Source organism: Chrysochloris asiatica, unplaced genomic scaffold (genome assembly GCF_000296735.1).
Source record: "Chrysochloris asiatica unplaced genomic scaffold, ChrAsi1.0 scaffold00015, whole genome shotgun sequence".
NCBI classification, from domain to species: domain Eukaryota; kingdom Metazoa; phylum Chordata; class Mammalia; order Afrosoricida; family Chrysochloridae; genus Chrysochloris; species Chrysochloris asiatica.
Genome location: NW_006408533.1, coordinates 31809948 through 31830554, shown reverse-complemented (window position 1 = coordinate 31830554; position 20607 = coordinate 31809948). Strand labels below are relative to the sequence as shown.

The window sequence follows — 20607 nt, the reverse complement described above, 5'->3', positions numbered from 1 at the left end:
TTTTTAAAATAATTTAAACATGAGTTGCAGACATAATGCCCTATACCTGTAAACACTTCTGTGAAATGCACATCATCTTTTTTTAAGTTTTGAGTGTTCAGATCTGACTATCATTTAAATCAGCCCTCTACTGAGCTAGAAAGGAGCTCTGGTAGCGTAGTGGTTACGAATTGGGCTGCAAACTGCAAGGTCAGCAGTTCGAAACTACCAGTTGCTCTGTGGGAGAAAGATGAGGCTTTCTGCTCCCGTAAAGATTTACAGCCTCAAAAACCCTATTCAGGGTCACTATGGGTCGGAACCTACTTGATGGCACTTAACAACAACAACTGAGCTAGAACCAGATGTGGGTAGGACCAAGGAGTCAAAACCAAGCAATACTGCAGCCCAGGCCAGCAAAGACCTCTGTTCTAAGTGGAGGAGATAGTGGGGTGACATCAGAGGACCCCCATTGCCTACAAAGACACACAACAAAACCTTCAACCTCTGTCCCAGCCCATCAGTCTCTGTCCTTGTGCTTCCGGTCTGACACCACCCTCTATGCTGTGAGTCTGTGCTTACAGGACCTTCCTGCTGAGGGCCTGGCTGGCAGTTCCCGGTACTTCTCTGCGCCTCCCTAAAGACCCATGTCCAGGCACCTTTGCTGTTGGAACTCTCCTTTCTGCCCTCCTCCTTGGGAACTTAATTAGCCTTGGGAAATGTTTTCTAACCTAGTCTCCTTCCTTTGCCACACTGGCAACCCCAGCCAGGCTGGGCACAAGATGGCGCCCAATACAGCTGAGCTCTTGGCCCCCTGTCCCCGAGGGTGATTGGGTACAGGGTCCCCTGGGTGCAGGAGCAAAGGCCGGGGCCTGAGGACTGGACCTCTGGCAATGTTCTAAAGAAAGAACTTCCTTTCTTCTGATGACCGCTCCCCCAGTACCCCCAAAGACTTACCAGTCAGTGCCCTCAGCCAAATACCTGGGCTGAGGTGTCTGCAGTTGGTGGCCGAAGTCAAAGCTGGGGTGGGGGCGGTGGGGGTGGACAGACACACGCTCCTGACTCCGCCTACACAGGAAGGAAAGAGTCCCCATGATATCGGGGCCACTGGGACCACCCCAGCTTCCTGGAGGACTGAGTAACCCCAGCCAGTCTGAGGGAGCCCCTCCTGCAGTCCCTGAACGGAGTCGTACAGTCATGGAGCAGTGGACTTCACTCCTCCTCTCAAACCCCAAGGAAGGCTTCCAAGCTGGGTGGCCTACTGTTAACTCAGACCCCAGGATGGATTAAGATCTCACCTGGCTCCTCTGGCCCCTCTCCCTCTACTCCATCTCTGTCTTCAAGGCACACAGACCCACTTCTGCAGGTTTTCCCACCTCTGTACACACCCTCTCATGTACACACCCTTTTCTCCTCCCCGAACCCTCTTCACACTCTTCCCAGTCAAAACCCACCTCCTCCACAAAGGCCTCCTCGAACACTCCAGCTCATGGTGATCCCTCTTCCCTCTGACCTCCTCGAACACCCACTCTGCCTCATGCATCTCAACCCCTACAGTTGGGGTCCTCAACACATTTTACTGACGGGGTAGGAGCCAGACCACCGGCGCCGGGCAGCACTCACCGGGGGTGCGAGACCAGCCTGCGATGCTGGGCTTCCAGGAGCTGCTGTTGCAGGAGGTATTGCTGGTGCAGGGCCTGAGGTAGGAAGGAGGGACCTGTGACATCTTGGAACTGGAGGGTGGGCAGCGGGGTCAGCGACTGGTGCAGGGCGCTGCTGTGCTGGTGGGCCGGGGCCATGTGGGCGCTGAGGCCCGGCTGCGACTGCACAGGGTGAGCCAGGGGGAAGTCGGGGGTGAGTGGCTGTGGCTGCGGGGGGCCCAGGTGGAAGTGGCGGCAGGAGGTAGTGTGAGGATGCTGAGACCTTTGAAAGGGGGCACCTGGAGAGGCAAGGACAGAGAAGACACTGTGAGACCAGCACGGCTCCTCCCCCAGAAACCCCACCTACTTTTATATACAGTCTATGAGCTCTGGTAGCGTAGTGGTTACGAATCGGGCTGCAAACCTCAAGGTCAGCAGTTCGAAACTACCAGCTGTTCCGCGGGAGAAAGATGAGGCTTTCTGCTCCCGTAAAGATGTTACAACTTCGGAAACCCTGTACAGGGTCCGCTATGAGTTGGAACCGACTCTACGGCACATGACAACAACAAGGGTATCTTCTAGATAGGAGCTCTGGTAGCATAATACATTCTGAGCTGAGTTGCCAACCACGAGGTCAGTAGTTTGAATTTACTGGCCACACCACGGGAGAAAGATGAGGCTTTCTGCTCCAGTAAAGATTTATCGCCTTGAAAACCCTACATAGGGTTGCTTTGAGTTGTAACCGGCTCAGTGACACACAAACATTACCACCACCAGGGTCTACTTGATACTCTTGAGAGTTTCCAAAGACCAAGCATTACTGCCGCCCACAATACCAGTGGTAAACTGTAATCCACCATAAAGTAATCTGTAATCCACTACTTGTCTGTCACACAGTTGCAGTTTGTGTATTGCTATGATGTTGAAAGCTATGTCACCAATAAATATTCCAAATACCAGCAAGGTCAACCAAGTTGAACAGGTTTTAGCAGCGCTTCCAGACTAAGACTAGGAAGAAAGACTTGGTGATCTAACAGTTAGCCTGTGCAAACCTTTTGGACCACACTCAAAATACACAGTGGTCACACAATTTTTTTGGTTGCCATTAATTGGCTCCAGTTTATGGCGACCCCGTGTATGCAAAGCAGAACCAGGGTTCACGGTGTGATCTTTCAGAACCAGATTATCAATTGTCTTTCAAGGAGCCTTCACCTGGGTTTGAACTGATATCCTTTCATCTAGTAGTCAAGAGACCAACCATGTGTGCCACCCAGGACTGACACAATGGGATTGAGTATATCAACATTGGGCACAGGCTCCCAGCACCAGGCAGTGTTTTATTCTGTTGTCTGTGGGGTGGCCGTAAGTCGGAACCAATTCTACAGCAACTCATAACAGCGGTCTTCAGTGCTGCCTAATAAAGGCTCTGTGTGTGTGTCCTGGAGTCGGGAGGAGTGTTTGCTTTAATGAATAAGTAAGAGACCTGGTGTGGTGCTTTGGGATAAAGCACTGGACTGCAAAGTCAGTTTGAACCATAAGGTCAATGGTTCAAACTCACTAGCTGCTCCTCAAAACCTTATACAGGATCGCTGAGTTGGAACTGACTCGATAGCACGTAACAACAACAAGAAACCTAAGCTCCCTTATTAAAGGAATTTCCTTCCCCTGGGATACAGTTTGGCTTTCTTGAATTAGTTAGAACACAACCTCATTGGCCTTACTGCCTTTTTGGAAAAAAAAAAAAAAAAAAAAAGATGTCCTTCCATGGAGTCCTGATGTGGCACTGTGGGTTAATGCACCAGACTGTAAAGCCGCTTGAACTACAAGGTGAGCGGTTCAAGATCACCGTCTGCTCCTTGGAAACCCTAAACAGGGTCGCTATGGGTCGTAATCGACTCGACAGCACTGACAACAACAACATCCAAGATTGGAACATGTCCGAAGTCATGATTATTAGGACCAAGTCCAGAAGGAGCCCTAGCTCATCAGAAGATGTTTCTCACTCAGCCTTAAGAAAGAAAAAAAATCACACAAAAAATAAGATCCTCCCTGGGATTTATTTTACTGTAAACACTTCCAGGTTTCACTGGGCTCAGACTGCATTTAGTCTAGTCCTCACTACTTTTCTAAGTAAAGTGGAGCTTAATGACAGGAAGCCTTGATTCTCCACGAACAAAGGTCCAGCTCTAGGCACGAGGCAAGGCAGGAGGGCAGTCTCTTCAGGAAGATATGTAAGACATCCTGCTTTGCATGACCAATTCAACACCTGTCTGCTTCCTCCCAGGCCCACTGAAATGAGAGCAAAGAGATAAAAGGATGTAAAAACACACAAGGACAGCATGCAAAGGTGACGTCAGTTGGCAACAGATGTCAGCAGATTGGGGGAAGATGGAAGCAGATGGAGGAATTAGCAGGACTGAGAAATCTGAAACCAAGCATGTTCAGGAGGGGCAGTCAACAAGAAGTGGGTATAAAGCCTGTCCCGAGACAGGAGGGGGCACAGAGGTGAGAATTGTGTGTGGTAGTTTTTCGTTGCAGTCAAGTTTGCCCCGATTTGGGCATGAAACACTGTCAGGTTCTGCTTTCCACAATCATGATTGGTTGTTGAATGCCATGATAGGTTGGGAAATGGACTATTGTGATCCATAAGGCTTCAATTGGCTGAGTTTTCAGAAGTAAGTTGCCAGGCCTTTTGTCTTAGTCCATCTTAGTCTGGAAACTCGGCTGGGAACTGTTTAACCTCACAGTAACACGAACGCCTCAACTGATGGGTGGGTGGTGGCTTCACATGTGGTGCATTGACTGGAATCAAACCCAGATCCCCTGCATGGGAGATGAGTATCTATCACCAAAGAGCAACGATGCCCAAGTCTCCTTCCCTTTCTCATGCAGCTCAGTGGCTCTCCCTCCCTCATCCTGAAGCAATTGAACTAGAGAGGTTCCCATGAGGTTGTGGGATGGAGAACAGTAGGCAGAGGAGGACAGGATGTAGCACTACACTGTTGTTGTTTAGAGCTGTCAAGTCGGTTCCAATGCATAGTGACCCTGTTTCGGGTTTCCAAGGAGCAGTTGGTAAGCTTGAACTACTGACATAGTAGTTCAAACCAATGTTGCAGTCCAGTGCTTTATCCCACAGTGCCACACCAGGACTCCAGCACCAAAAGTCTATATATTGACCTTTAGAAACACTGCCACTTGGTTCATGTCCCCATCTCTGTCCACTCGGCAGCCCAGGATGGAAACTAATTGGTGCCAGATATTGCTGGCTGGGGCTCCAGGTACAACACTGTTGGATCAGCACTGCACTGCAAGTCACAAGGTCGGCAGTTCAAACCCTACTCCTTGGAAACCCTATAAGGTCACTATGAGTTGGAGCTGACTCAATGGCACTTAATATCAACAACACTGCAGGCACCCCCAATAAATGGTTGATTTCCCAACTGGTCACTCTATAATGAAGCCAATAAACTGAAAAGTCCACCATCACACATACTCACACAGAGTGTCTGGGTAGCTTTTAGTAAGTAACCTGCTCTGAAATATGAATAAACAATCCAAAGGTGATCAGTCTCTTGAGGAAGATTACAAAGTGAAAAGACAAAGAGGAGACACATGATAATAATAATAATAATAATTTTAATAATAATTTTAATGAACACGGTGGAACAGAGACAATGCAAGAAAAAAATAAACTTAAAAACATGATAATATCCTCAGAGAAATAAGATGCTGAGTTCATGAAACAACAGGACCTCAACTGCCTTGTTGTTGTTGTTTTAAGTGCTGTGGAGTTGGTTCTGACTCATAGCGACCCTGCACAGGGTTTCCGAGGCTATAAATCTTTACGGGAGCAGAAAGCCTCATCTTTCTCCCACGGAACCGCTGGTGGTTTCAACCTGCTGACCTTGTGGTTGGCAGCCCGACTTGTAACCACTACGCTACCAGAGCTCTTTCAACTCCCTTGTAGATACTGAGAAAAACAAAATCAAAGCTAGAATTCTGCACCTAAAAAAACAAAAAACTATTAATCAAAGATGAGAAAACAATAGACACTTTCCAATATGCAGGATCCAAAAAACTGTCAAATTTTCCAGCACCCTTTCTCAAAGAGATACTGAGGTGAACCAAGATAGAAGAGTCAAAAAATGGGGGCTTGCACTCAGAAGAGGTGGGGGGATTCCAAGCACACATTGAACCGCTGCGTAGGGGCCCAGAGGTAGAGTTCATAGAGAAGTGTGGGGGCGGGGGCCTGTAAGATAATAGGAGGAAGGGAAATGGAAAGATAGCATTATGGATAAGTTTGTGTGAAAATAGTATTTTAGTATTTGAAGGAATTTTACAATTTGATCAAGAGTTTATAAAAATGTCATCAAAAAAAAAAAAAAGGCAAACAAAATCATGAGGCTTTTATTACCTCCCTACTACACAACTTAACACAGCAAGGAAAACTGGTGGCACAGTGGGTTAAGCCTTGGGCTACTAACTGACGGATCATTGGTTCAAACCCATCAGCAGATCGAGGGAGAAAGATGAGGTAATCTGCTCCATAAAGATTGACAGCCTGGAAAACCCTCAGGGGCAGCTCTGCTCTGGCCTGTAAGGTTGCTATGGTTGGGTTCCACTCAACGATGACAGTGGGTTTGGGGTCTGGTTACTTGGCTCAGCAGTGAACAATATATATTAATAATAAAACAGTGAATACTATTTAGGAGAACAGAAAGGGGCATTTCTTCCAAGATAGGTAGAAAATAGACAATGACAAGAAAAGGAAAAATCCGCAAACATCAATAACGCTTCATTTATTGATTAACGTAGGAAAACATCTCCTTCAGGAAGGAAATACCTGAAGAAGACTTGAAAGTGTTAAGGAACAGGACTGGGACCAGGGTGAGGCAGGTTTATGGGGAGGACCATGGACAGACGGTAGTTGTTTTGCTAGATGTGCCATATACTGGTGCCAACTACGTACATTATGTGCATGTAGTCCTGGTGTGGCGTTGTGGGTTAATGCGCCAGACTGCAAAGCTGTTTGAACTGCAAGGTAGGCAGTTCAAGATCACCAGCTGCTCGTTAAAAACCCTATACAGGGTGGGATTGGGTCAGAACCGACTCAATGGCACTTAACAACAACAGCATTATTAAAAAATTACAAAAAAAAAAAAAATACAGGTTTGCAAAGAGGAATGAAATTAAAAAGGATTTCTGCCTGTCTTCACATTAGCCAGAAAATAATTATCTAGAACTTCATTCCCATAAGCATTTTGGATAATTCAGGCATCCCTGCCTTGTGAATTTTGGTTTTGCTGAGTCCAGGGGCTTGTGTCCTGAGAAAGCAAGCACTGGATTTCTTCTGACCCCTTACTCTACCTTCAATAGAAAGAGGAGGGGACAGCAGAAAAGAGAGAAAGAAGGGGAAAGTTAAGACAGACAACTGCAATGGGATGAAAAACAGGATGGTATGGAAACTCTACACCGGTGCTGTCCAAAAAAATTATAATGTGAGTCACACAGGTGAGTTTAAATTGTCTAGTAGTCACATTAAAAAAGTAAAAAAGAAACAAGTGACATGAGTTTGAATCATAGGCACTGTGGGACAATGCACTAGACTGCAAGGTCAGTTTGAACCACAAGGTTGGCGGTTCAAACTCAGCAGCCGCTCCTCAGAAACCCTATACAGAGTCTCTATGAGTTGGAACTGACTTGAAGGCAACAACATTCTTTGTATAACTTAATACAGGGTCACCATGAGTCCCAAGTGACTCGATGGTATTTAACAACATGTAACTCAATATGCCTAAAATGTTATTATTTCAACATGTACACAATATGAAAAGAAAAAAAACCATTGAGATACTTAGCAGTTTTTTAGTCATGTTTTGCCATTTGAGCACCTCGCCATTTGGATGAGTCATGTTGCCAAGTCATACTTGGCACCTGTGGCTAGTTGTCCCCAGAAGTAGCGCAGGAGTTGCTGGGTGGGGCAAAGGGTTAACACACTCACCTGTTAATAGAAAAGCACCTTGGAAGAAAGATCAGACAATCTACTTCCATAAAGTCAGGCACAGAAAACCCTGTGGAGCATAGTTCGACTCTGGCCACATGAAGTCAACTTGATGAATAAATAAAGCATTTCTCCTTCCAGTGGGGAGCTCCAAGCCCTTGGTGAAATCCCAGGCCATTAGCCTGATATCAAAGCCCGTGGTCCAGACTCCTTATTTCCCACTATTCCCCCATCAAGCCCTCTCTGCAGCCACCCAGTTAGATGACTCCATCCTGCACACCCACCCCTCACACCCACCAGGGGGCCTTTGCTCACGGCTCCTCACCAGCTGCCACCCTCATCTTTAAAGGCCTGCGTCACCTCTCCGCTCCTCCAAAACTCTCTCCCCCATCTTTCCGCCCCCCTACCCCAGCGATGGCTCCCTCCTCTGAGCTCCTGTAGAACACCCTGCCTCCCCCACTCATTTGGCACCAGGCAGTGGCTACCTTGAGCTGCTTCTTCACACTTGCCACCCCCACTAGACGGACTGTGTCTTGCTGCTTCTAGACCCCCACGCGCCTCACTGGGAGCGTGCGGTTGCTAAACACCTGGTTGGCTGAGTGAAGGACTCAGAGACTCAGGCTCTATGGAGAATGGGTGAAGATTGACTACTTTTGAAATTTGCTGGGACCAAAAAGTGGCAGGTAGGGTCCCAGCAAGCTCTTGGGGTTTCCAAGCTGTGGCAAGGCTAAGCAGCCCCTTCCCCCTCAGCCTCTCCCACTGCTAGAAGTAGCAGCTGCCTTCCTCCTCTAAGCCCTGTGCTGAGAAGGGGAGCCTTCAGGTTTCCATGGAGGCTATGAGGAAGACACTAGCTACCTGGTCTGGAAGTTTCTATTCTCCTGTCACCTGTGTTCTCTTGGGAAGTGAGAGCAGGTGCCTTCTCCCATTGGACAGTGTGAGCCAGCAGGGCAAGGGCATCTAGGAGTCCCACAGCATTTCAGGCACTTTCCTGCAGAGACCTTTGTTCTCCATTCTGGGGCTGGGTGTCCTTGCCCCTACCATCTCCCTCCAGAGTCGGGCATCTCATCATCATGCTCAGAATGGAACCAAGGCTAGGAGATGCCCATGTGGGCCCCTTGTACCTGTCCTCAGCCCTCTGTGAAAGTCTCAGGTAATATTTGTTCCAGGAGGAGTTTTAGTTTAATGAAGGGTTCCCAACAGTTTCTCAGACCAAAGGCGTGAAGCTCTAAGGGTAGATTTCGGAGTCCAAGTCTAAGGGTCAACAAGCCACTGACTAGTGATGGCTGAACACTTATATCCCAAAACATCCCATAAGTAGACAGCCCATAGAGTTACTAAGAGGAACCCTGGTAGCACAGTGGTTTAAATGTTCGATTGCTAACGAAAAGATGGGTGGTTTGAAGCCACCAGCTTCTCCTTGAGAAAAACGATGCTGCAGTCTGTCTCCATAAAGATTTACAGCCTCAGAAACCCTGTGGGGCTTCTATTCATCTTACAGGGTCGCTATGAGCCGGAATCAACTTGAAAGCAGTAGGTTTGGGTTTGGGGTTAAAAAGTAACCTCGGGATTTCCACACACTATCCACTTATCAAAGTTCCGCAGAGCTACGATGCTGTCAGTTGACACATTCATCATGAGCTAAATAACATTTCTGAAGGATGGGGAGAAAGAAGGGTCTCCAAGACACAAAACAGAGCAGTGCATTGGACATATATATGGGTTGTAAGACATGAACTTGTTTCAGGAACATGAAAGTAGAAATGTGCATTTTAGGACCCTAGAAAGAGATGATAACTGTCAGCGTCTCACGACAGCTGGCCAGAGCAGTACCTTGAAGCAAGGGACCGGGGCCACAAGACAGGTGGGAACAGGCTGGGAGACAGGGAGGCACAGTTGGGCTAGGGAACGGAAGCCTGGCATGGTGTGGACATGCAGCAGGTACTGAGCAAGGCCAGGGGTGGGTGATGATCCGTGCTCATGGGCTGGGAGCCCAGGGAGACTGGCAGCTGGTCAGCGGGTGGATCAGAGGGCAGAAGAGACCATACAGGAGAGGGAAAGGTAATGGAGACGCAATGGGGAAGGTGAGTGAAGAAAACAGTAGCCAAGGTGTGATGCTATAGGATAAGCGCGGGACTACAAGGTCGATTTGAGCCACTAGTAGCTCCTTGGAAACCCTATTTAGGGTGGCTATGAGTCAGAACTGACTCCACGGTACTTAACAACAACAAGGGCTTTCTAGTTGCCGGAGCCCTGGTGGCACAGTGGTTAAGCACTAAAAGTTCAGCAATTTGAACCCCCCAGTCATTGTGTAAGAGGAAGAGGTGGCAGTCTGCTTCTGTAGGGATTACAGTCTTGGAAACCATCTGGGGCCCTTCTACTTGTCCTACAGCATTGCTGTGAGTCTGTAAGTCTGAATTGACACAACAGCAAGAAGTTTGTTTTATTTTTAAATCGTTGCCGGAGTCCCTGAGTGCTGTAAACAGTTCATGTGCTCTGCTGCTAACTGAATAAATCTACTCAGAGGTACCGCAGAAGAAAGGCCTGGAGATCTACTTCCAAAACATCACAACCTTTGAAAACCCTGTGGCACACAGTCTGACCTTGACACACACACACAGGCTCAACGTGAGTTGGAATTGACTCCATGAAACCTGATTTCACCTCCAAAGGCACTGAGTCTCTGGAAGGTTCACAGACTTGCCTGGGGCCCCTATCTGGTAAGTGACAGAGTGGAGATTTGAACTCCTGTCTTTCCTGAAGCCAAGTGTTGCTGAGAGGGAGCAGAGCACAGGGAGCTAGGCAGCTTGCTTCAGTGAGAGGTGGCACTTGAAGCCCTGGAAAGAAAAAGGGGCTGACAAAGGCAAGGATGGGCTATGCTGTGAGACAGTAAGGGTGGGCACTTGAGCTCTCTTCAGCCCCTGTAGGCTGTCTGTCTCCCTAGGCCTCTGCAGGTGTCTCAGGCTCAAGACTGCCCAGGCCCACCAGCCAACTAGGCCCAAACCTTGCGACTCCTCCCAGGTCAGAGAATGGGAAGGGAACCTGCTGGGTCTCCAGGGAAGCCATCTGGCATGTCCATCCTCCTCAGCTCAGTTCTCAGAGTGTCAGGTGTCCTGTGCCCCCAGCTCACAGTCCCAAAGTCTCCCCCCACCCCCAGGGTGAGGACACAGGAGCAAAGGGAAGGGGAGGGGAGCTGGAGAGGGGCCCGTGGCAGTCAGAGGGTGGAGGGCCCAGAGCCTCCCTTCCCAGCAGCCGGGAGAGCACGAATGTGGAGAGACGGTGGTGGGGCCCCACAGGTTTCGGAAGAAAGCACAAGCTGTGTTGTGTCAGCCCTCAAAGAGGTCGGAGCTCAGTCCCTGCTCTTCGTTTAAAAGTTGTCTCTCAAGCAGATGTGTGCCCACAACGGCTAGTGAGCATGACCTCCTCTACCAAAGAGACTTTCATCGACCAGCAGAGCCCAGATGGCAAATGCCTCCATTCACAGTCACACCTGCAATGACCATGTGACCTCCGGGCCTCAGTGTCCTAGACATGTGGCCAACATCTGTGCTGTCCTACCCAACACGCCTGCTGAAAACTCTCAGCTGGCATGTACCAGCCTGGGCTTGCATGTGCCTCTGAATGGCAATAACATGCTATGGTCTGGGTGGTCCCATCTCCCCTCTTCATATCCAGAGCCCCCCTAAGCTGTACCCAGGAAAATCTTATTTATGCTCAAGAAAGTAACCTGAACAGTTTGGAATGTCTTCTACAGGAAATTCTGAGAACTGTCCTTGCTGAGTGAGATTTATTAGTGCAGTTTAGTCAGCCTTGGCCAATACCCCAGGCCTCCTCCCTGTCCTAAGGAAATGTCCAAGACAATCCCCATGTTTATAGAGCAGGCCCAAGTGTCTCCAGCCCTTTGGGCACATCTGTAGCCCAGCAATTCCTGTGGGGGCCTGGAAATGCCCCTGTGAAAGGCTTTGGACCTTCCGTTTCATAGGTCTTCATTGATTTACACCTCAGTGTAAAGAAAATAAAAAATCCTCACTACTAGACCAATAAACAACATCCATATAAATAAATGGAGAAAAGATTGAAGCTGTCAAAGGCTTCATTTTGCTCAAATCAACTATCAGCACTCACGGAAGCAGCAGTCAAGAAATTAAATGACATATTGCATTGGGCAAATCTGCTGTACAAGACCTCTTTAAAGTGTTGAAGAGCAAAGATGTCAGTCTGAGTACTAAGGTGCGCCTGACCCAAGTCATGATATTTTCAATCACCTCATATGCATGCGAAAGCTGGACAGTGCATAAGGAAGACCATAGAAGAATTGATGCATATGAGTTATGGTGTTGGAGGAGAATATTAAAAGTACTATGTACTGCCAAAAGAACAAACCAATCTGTGTTAGAAGAAGTATAGCCAGGATGCTCCTTGAAAGCCAGGATAGCCGGACTTCGTCTCTCATACTTTGGACATATAATCAAGAGGGACCAGTCCTTGGAGAAGGACATCATGCTTGATAAAGTAGAAGGTTGGAGAAGAAGAGGAGATGGATTGGCACAGTGGCAGTAGCAATTGACTCAAGTGTAGCAACGATTATGAGGCTGGCACAGAACCAGGCAGTGTTTCGTTCTGTTGTGCATAGATAGGGTCACTGTGAGTTGGTACTGACTCAATGGCACCTAACAACAACAACAACAATTGATGGAAAAGGATGGAGGAAATTTCTGGGGGTACTGGAACAAATTCTAAGCACCTCATATCAAGATGGACATTTAAAATGGACCTGATGATAAAGAGGAAGGTTATGAGGGAACGTGAGTTGTCTCGGGTGAGGAACGACTGAAGAATCTGGTGTGAATAGGAAGAGGAGACTCTGGGGCCATCAAAGATCGAGCTCTTTCTGATCGGCAGGTTTGGGAACAACATAAAGAAGTTTGTCATGGAACGATGTCTCAAAAAAAAAAAAGATCCGGAAGTCCTTACGTAGAGTTGGTTCCGAATCATAGTGATCCTGTATAGGATTTCCAAAGCTGTAAATCATTTCGGGAGCAGAAAGCCTCATCTTTCTCTAGAGTAGTAACTGGTGAGCTCCTCAGTGGTGTGAAGTCCAGTGTTTACCCTTCAGAGCCACTGAGCTCCCCACATGGTGTAGAAATAAAGGTTTTCTTTAGTTATGTTAATGGAATCATGCAGGGATGGGGAGGTGGGTCCTAAACCTAATCACTTTTCAGTGGATACAAAGATAGGGATGGGGAGGGAGGGGGAGACAGATGCATCTAGGATTCTAGGGACACTGAGGCTTGTCAAAAAAGTCAAAGAATTACCTTCCCCATGAGCGGATGCCCTCAATTTGGACTTACAGCCTCCTGAGTGTGACAATATAAATTGCTGCTCTTCAAAGCCACCTATTTGTGGAATTTAGTTACAACAGTCTTAGCAAACCAAAACAAAGACAGTTTTCAGAATTTGCCTTAACCCCCTGGTTACCCATCACTGGTGATGTTGGCACAGAACAAGCTGACAAGGGACCATAGACGCTGAGGGGGAGAAGGATTGGAGCACCTCCTCTGAGCCCTGGTGGCACAGTGGCTCAAGCGTTCAGCTGCTAACCAAAGATTGTGGCAGTCTGCTTCTATAAAGATTTACCATCTTGGAAACCCTCTGGGGCAGTTCTACTCTGTTCTATAGGATCATTGTGAGTTGAAATTGACTCAGTGGCAGTTTGAATTTTTGGGGAGGAGGAGGGGTTATTGTTTCTTTATAAGTTGATGCAAATTAACCACCCACCCCACCCGCCACATGCAGTCTACCTAGTCATAATCCAAGCTGACTGGCCACCATGCATAGAGACCTGGGCCTCAGTGATGGAGAAAGTGAAGGAGGAGCAAAAAGAAAGACAGCCATGAGTGCTTCAGGGCCTCTGCTGGGAAGCCTGGGCCGTAGTGGAAGATGGAGAAACAAACACAGGCAGATGTCCAGAGACAAATCCATGTTCTACTCGACTGGGCCTCTTCAGGAGCCTCTCTTTCCTCTGCACTGATTCAGCTCCAAATGCCACTTCTTGTATCTCTGAGCCTCCCAGTAGCTTGCTGACTTCTCCAGCCTGGGAGACATTTAAGCTTCATGGGACTAGTCATGCATCTTTTGCGGTTCACTTATGTTGGATGCTTGGGGAGGTAACAAGGGAAAGACGGTGGAGGGACAACGAAAGGCAGAAGCATGAGTCTGGGGTAACTTCATGAGCCAACTCCTACACCACAAACCAGAGCGGAAGGAGAGCAAGTGTGCCATCTGCATAGAACCTGGCTTCATCAGCTGTTCTTCCTGCTTTCCTTACCTACTCAAGGTAAATTGCTTTAGCCTCTTAGCTCCATCTGATCAGCCCCAAGAGGCTTGTTCCCTCTGCTTTCTCCCCCCCTCCATGTTTTGGTTCCCTGTCAAATGGATGTTGCTCAGGCCCAGAAAGGAAGTGATAGGCCCAAAGGGACCCTCTGCAGCCAGAGCAGCTTCCAGAATGCTTCCCCAGGGCCAGCCTTTAATCTCTAATGAAAAGTTCTGCTTCTCCAAGGGACTGGATTCCTGATTCTCAAAATGTGGATGGGAGGAGACTTCATCCTGAGGAAGGCTGCTAGCACATGGCTACAAAACAATTAAACAGCAAACTTCCAGCTGGGCAGCAAAGGCTCATTTTGAGCTCCAGTTGCCCTGGTGGACCAGGGCAAAGGCAGGAGCAGTGGGTGGGAGACAGGATACAGTTACAGAAGCAAAACCCTCTGGATAACAGTCTTCCAGGCATCATTCACCCCAGAAGATGTATTTCTCCACCCAAAGTCAGCGAGGTTTGTGGGCATCCCTCCTGATTCATAACAAGGCATTTTGTGGAGGGGCTTGGAATCAAAAGACTGCACACTCAATGAGGGCAGGACCAGGGGTTGAATTGTTCACCTATACCCCTAGTGTCTGATATAGGTCCTAATGCATCCCAGGAATTCACTGAATGAATGGGTGAGTGAGTGATCACGAACAGACAAACATGTAGGAAGCAGAATCTTGCTCAAAAGCTTTGGTAGTGTGCACACTAAGTGGTACAAACAGTTAACAAAAAGGTTGGCTGTTCAAGTCCAACCCGAGGCACCTCAGAAGAAAGGCCTGGAAATTTTCCTCTGAAAAATCAGTCATTGGAAACCTATGAAGCACAGTTCTGCTCTGGACTACATAGGATCGCCATGAGGCAAAAGTTGATTCTATAGCAAATAACTTTTTTAGTGTGCAAAACAGCTACCTCCCAGTATTTCTGTCCTGTGTGGATTTGCATGGTGGCAGAGGAGCACAGGAAGCTAAAGGAGCTAAAGGCACCTGCGCCCCTGCAAGTCTGCTGTGCGAGGTGGTCAGTGTGAACCAAGCCAAAGGAAGAAGTAGTTTTGACCCAGAACATAATCCAGAACAGACGCCAGGTAAGGAGGGGCCTGCACTGTCGACTCTTTGTAAACCATGTGCAGTTCTTCCCTCCCAGGTCCTGAGTTCAGATAGCCTCCTATTATGGAATTCCGGGGAAAGACTCCAGTTAGAAAAATGAAAAAGCAAGAGCCAAACCTCAAGAACTGTCCAGAAGAGCAAGACAGCTACCTGGGCCCAAAGCCAACCAACTTCAGAAGGTCTTTCACTGGGTCCCTTGCTCTCAGGTTTGAGGTGCATGCATTCGAATCACTTGCCCCAAGGCCCAGCTCTATGAATCTGTGGGCAGGTATGGGCTCACTCTGCCCCTCTGACCTCCATTTCCTTCCTGGAGAATTCTGCCTTTCTGCCCGCTTTGCTCAGTCTGGTTCTCAGCACCCGTTGCCCGTCCACTCTGAAGAGAATGGCGGAAAGGAGTTGAGATAGTGGCTTTTCTCAGGAATGGTTACATTTTTTAAGAGGGAAAGTTATGAAGCTCAGATGGTGGGATTTCAGAAGTCAGCCAGTGAATTGGTGGGAGGCCCTGGCCTCGCCAGGCCCCTGACATCAAATCACAGAAAAAGCCAATGGAACTAGCTTCCCAACAAATTCTGTTCATGGGACACCCAGTCTAGCACCCAGTGGTGTTTTGTGTGAACATGTGAGGTGTGTTGTGTAAGTATGTGTGGTCTTTGTGTGTGTGTATGCATGGTATTGCATGTGTGGTAGTGTATGTATGTGGTGTGTGTAAGAATGTATGTGTGGTATGTGTGGAGTGTCTGTATGTGGTGTATGTGGGGAATATGTGTAAGTGTGCTGTGTATGTATGTGTTTGTGTGTGGTGATGAATGTGTGTGTACATATGTGATGTGTATATGGTGAGTGTGTATAAGTGTGTGATGTGTGTATGTGTTGAGTGTGTAAGTGTGCTGTGTGTAATGTGTATATGAGAGGCCAGTGTCTCTTGTGCTGGGCCAGTCCAGCCAGACCAAGAGCTTTTGCCTTCCAAGACTGCTGCTCCAATGGGGAGAGCCCTCCAGAAAGTGCTGGGCTCCATGCTTCCTCCCACTGGACTTCAGCTTCCGGGTCTGCAAATCTGAGCACGGAAATCCTCAGCTGGTCCACCAGGCAGGTGAGCACTACAAGACACTACCTGTGGAAGTGTCTCCCCAAAACACATGCTGCTTCTCTTCTCTGCACCTGGCCCTCAGCTGGGCTGGGGAGAGTGGACTCAGGAATTTACTTGAATTGGGAACTCCCCCAATTTCTACAAACATCTACTCCTCCCAAGTTCCCTCACTTCTCATCAAATCCCAAGTAGGGACCATAGGGAAACACACTCAACCCTAGGCAGGGATGTGTGGCCACAGTGCCCAGCAACAGGCCACTCAAGGGCAGCCCTATCCACAGAGGCAATGGTTGACATCCTCCACCTGGGGCAAACACAGGGCCACCAGCGTGACTTGGGTCCAGGAATGGCTTTCCCACTGGATCCAGAAATTTCCCAAGAGGGAGCAGAACAGAGTTTTGGAGTCAGCACTACACTCTCTGTTTCCACTTTTAAGATGCAAATGTCCCCAAGAGGGCAGCACTCAAGTCCCTAATGCTCAGCTCAACAGGGGCCAACTAGTGAGATTTTCTTCTTGTCCAGGGAGAATGAAAACCACAGAGGTGCTAAATGAGGCAGAGAAGGCTAGAAGATGAAAATGCAACCTGATCTCCTACCCACATCTGCCCCAGCACCCTGAGAAGGAAGCTAGCCAGTCAACAACTCGGCTTGGGGTCTGAAATTGTCTTGTCACATACTTGTGTTTGATTCAGAATTTGTCTTATTCATTCAGAAAACATTTATTGCATGCCTACTGTGCACCAGGGAGGAGCTCTGGTAGCGTAGTGGTTACAAATTGGGCTGCGAACCTCAAGGTCAGAAGTTCAAAACTACCAGCTGTTACTCAGGAGAAAGGTGAGGCTTTCTGTCACTGTAAAGATTTACAGCCTCGGAAACCCTATACAGGGTTGCTATGAGTCAGAACCCGCTTAACAACAACAACAACAACTGTGCACCAGGCACCATTCTAGTTTGCATGGCCTGGACTGGATACTACAAGCCTGTAATCAGCTTGTGAAATGCGGCTAGATCAATGTAGTATATGCTTGGTGGTGGTGGTTATGTGCCGTGGAGTCGGTTCCAACTCATTGCTGTTTTGTTGTTGTTAGGTGCCATCGAGTATGTGCCGACTCATAGTGACCCTGTATATCCAAGGCTGTAAACCTTTACGGGAGCAGAAAAACTCATCTTTCTCCTGCAGAACAGATGGTAGTTTTGAACTGCTGACCATGAGATTAGCAGCCCAACTGGTAACAACTACGCTACCAGAGCTCCTTAGTATATGCTATGTGGCCGTGTGCCGTGGAGTCGGTTCCACCTCATAGGGACCCTGTACAGGGTTTCCGAGGCTGTAATCCTTTACAGGAGCAGAACGCCTCATCTTTCTCCTGTGGAACAGCTGGTAGTTTCAAACTGCTGACCTTGTGGTTTGCAGCCTGATTTGTAAACACTACACTACCAGAGCTCCTTACTATATGCTATAGGTGTTAAATATACACACAACTTCAAAAACTAAAACAGAAAAATGCCTTAAAAATGAATTTTTCATTGGCTACATGTTAAAATGATATTTTGATGCATTTGATGAAATAATATGTGAATTAACACAAATTTCACCTGTGTCTTTTTATTTATATGCAGCTGCTAGAAAATAAAATTACATGTATGTCTTGCATTTTATTTCTGACTGTGTTTTGGCTAGACAATAAGCTGATATATAAGAAAAATATGTTGTTTATTGACAATGATAGTAAGAAATATGGAGAAAATTGAAGTGGATGAAGTAAATTTCAAATAAGATGGCCAGGTGAGCCATCACTGAAAAAGTGACCTTTGGGTAAAGGCATAAAGGAGGTGAAGGGCTGAGGATGCACGTATCCTGGGGAAGAAGTGTCCAGGTAGATGGAAGTGCACATGCAAAGGCCCTGTGGTAGCACATGTATGGAGTTTCGAGGAACATCAAGGAAGCTAGTGTGATCAAAGCAAAGTGAGCCAAGGGGAGAATGGGAGGAATTCAGTTTGGATGGATGGATTGAGGTGGGGGATAGATTCTGCAGTACCTCCTTGACCATTGTAGGATGTTGACTTTTATTCTGAGCAAGATTGGGAGGTGTCTGAGCAGAGAAGTGGTAGGAATTGATTCATTCTGGTGACTGTGTTAAGAACAGATTGCAGGGTGACAAGGGAAGAGGACTCAAGGGACCAGACTCGGACAAAGGTGGTAATGAAGAAGGGTTTGGGAGAAGAAATGGTAGGACTTGGTCATATCCTAGATCTCTTTCAATAGCATTAACGGATTTGCTGATGGCTTCGTGTGGAATGTGAAAGACAGAGGACAAGGACAGCTCCAGAATGTTTGTCCTGAGAAACTAGAAATATGGTGTGATAATTTACAAAAATGGCCCCAATTCCTGCTCTCCCTATAGGCACACCTCATGTGAGATGACTTTGTAGCTCCTCCCATCAAGAGGCAGTCTATTTCTCTAGCCCTTAAATCTGAGTTGACCAATAGAACGTAGCAGAAGTGACATCATACCAGTTTTGAGCCTAGTTCTCAGGAGTTCTTACTTTCCACTTTCTCTTTGGAACGCAGCGCTGCCTCTACCATTTGAGCAAGCCCGGGCTAACCTGTTGGAGGATGAGAGCTTGTGTGAAGCAGACACACTGTCCTAGCTGAGGCCATTCAACGCCGGACAGTTTTAGCTGACCCAACAGCTGGCTACAAATTTAAGAATGAGCCTAGATAAGACCAAAAGAACTTTCCAGCTGGGCCCAACCTAAAATACCGACCCACTGAGTTGCGAGTTGAAGAAGTGATTGTTGTTTTGGAGATGAGGCATTGGTGGCTCCATGGTAGGAGGAGAGTCCTGGTGTGGTGCTGCAGCTTAATGTGCTTGACTGCAAGATCAGTTTAAACCACAAGTTCGGTGGTTCAAACTCACTAGCTGCTCCTTGGAAACCTTATAGAGGGTCACTATGGTTCAGAACCAGCTCAGTGGAGCTTAACAACAACAACAACAGTCAGGGCAGCTCGATTCCCAATCAATACTCCTCAGGTGTCAACTCCACCCACCTGTGAGTGAGGCGTGTGTCCTGCTCTGACAAGCAGGTACCAGCAGAGCGTCCAGACAAGGTGAGCTAGGATGAGAGGCCTGGGGATCTATACCCAAAAATCACCCAGTAAAACCCTTATGGCCCAATCTGCAGCAGTGTGATCCACACTAATCATGAGGATGGGACTAGACTAAGCAGTGTTTTCTTCCATTGTGCAGGGGGTCTTTGTGAGCGGAGGCCTGACTCAATGGTAGATAACAACAATAACAATTTTTGGATTGGATTGTCCCACAGCAAACACGAACTGATATGCATGGTGTTGTCATTTATTGAGGTGGGGACCCAATTTTGAGTTATTCTCTGTTTCAAGTGTGATGTTAGACACTTAGAGAGCAAAAACATTGTCTTCTCTCCCTGGAAATTCCAGAGCAACCCAAAACAGGCTGTATGCAATCTGGAAGCTCAGTTAGCACTGCATGGATGTATGGATGTATGGATGGATGGCTGGATAGGTGGATATGTGAATAGAAAGGCAGATAAGGACACCAATTGACTCCCTTAGCAGGAACCAAGGAGGCCTGGTACAGTAGTGGGTTACAAGTTGGGCTGCTAAATGCAAGGTCAGCAGTTTGAATCCACCAACTATGCCGCAGAAGAAAGATGAGTCTTTCTACTCCTGTAAAGAATTACAGCCTCGGAAACCCTACACAGGGTCACTATGAGTCAGAGAGCACACAACAGCAGAACAAGGGGAGCCAGGTCCCTGAGTTGCCTTTCTCTGACAAAGCTAGAAGACCTTTAAATGCCTCTTGGCTACCTGGAGCGTTTGCAGCTATGCCTTGGTTTCTTAGAACGTCTGCCCACCATAGCAATAGAAAATGCAAACCCACAGATGTATGTCTCTCCATGAGAGCACGAAACACTGATTCTTAGCCTCAGTTTTGACCTCCCCCATCCAGTCTTTTCCCAGATGTACTGGCAAGTAGACAAATCAATTGTTTTGAGTTTTTCTTCCTTTCCACCCCCATAACTAATTAGTGGTGGAAAAGCCAGCAACTCAGTCAAGAAGGCTGAGGACAGCCATACCTCTCCGGAGGCAGTGGGTACAGCCCTTGGTGCCCCAGCTCTTCCATCCAAGGTTGGTTTCCATTTCCAGGCTCTTGCTTCTGCTTTCAGCCTCACCCTGGGGCCGCAGAGCCGGAGTGAGCTCTACTTTCTTGGTGATGGTGACAGAACTTGTCAGAGCATCGATTTATTCTCACAAAGCATTTCCCAAATTCACCTCCACAGCCATTCAGTGCAGGGAATTGTGCAGACTATCCCCATTTTAAAGGTAAAGAAAAGAAACTGCAACTTAGATTAGAAAGACTTGCCCAACATCACTTGGCCCATGGTTGGGAATTTCA

General features: G+C 47.7%; 1 protein-coding gene across 1 annotated transcript in view; it reads right to left on the bottom strand.

Moving 5' to 3' along the window:
- RNF165 (ring finger protein 165) overlaps positions 1-20607 on the bottom strand; it is a 110160-nt gene that overhangs the window by 13619 nt on the left and 75934 nt on the right. The window contains exons 4-5 of the mRNA XM_006835144.1: positions 1600-1915; positions 934-1044 (exon numbers count right to left, since the gene is read on the bottom strand). Coding sequence (XP_006835207.1) covers positions 934-1044; positions 1600-1915 — 427 coding nt within the window. The remainder of the gene's footprint in view (positions 1-933; positions 1045-1599; positions 1916-20607) is intronic.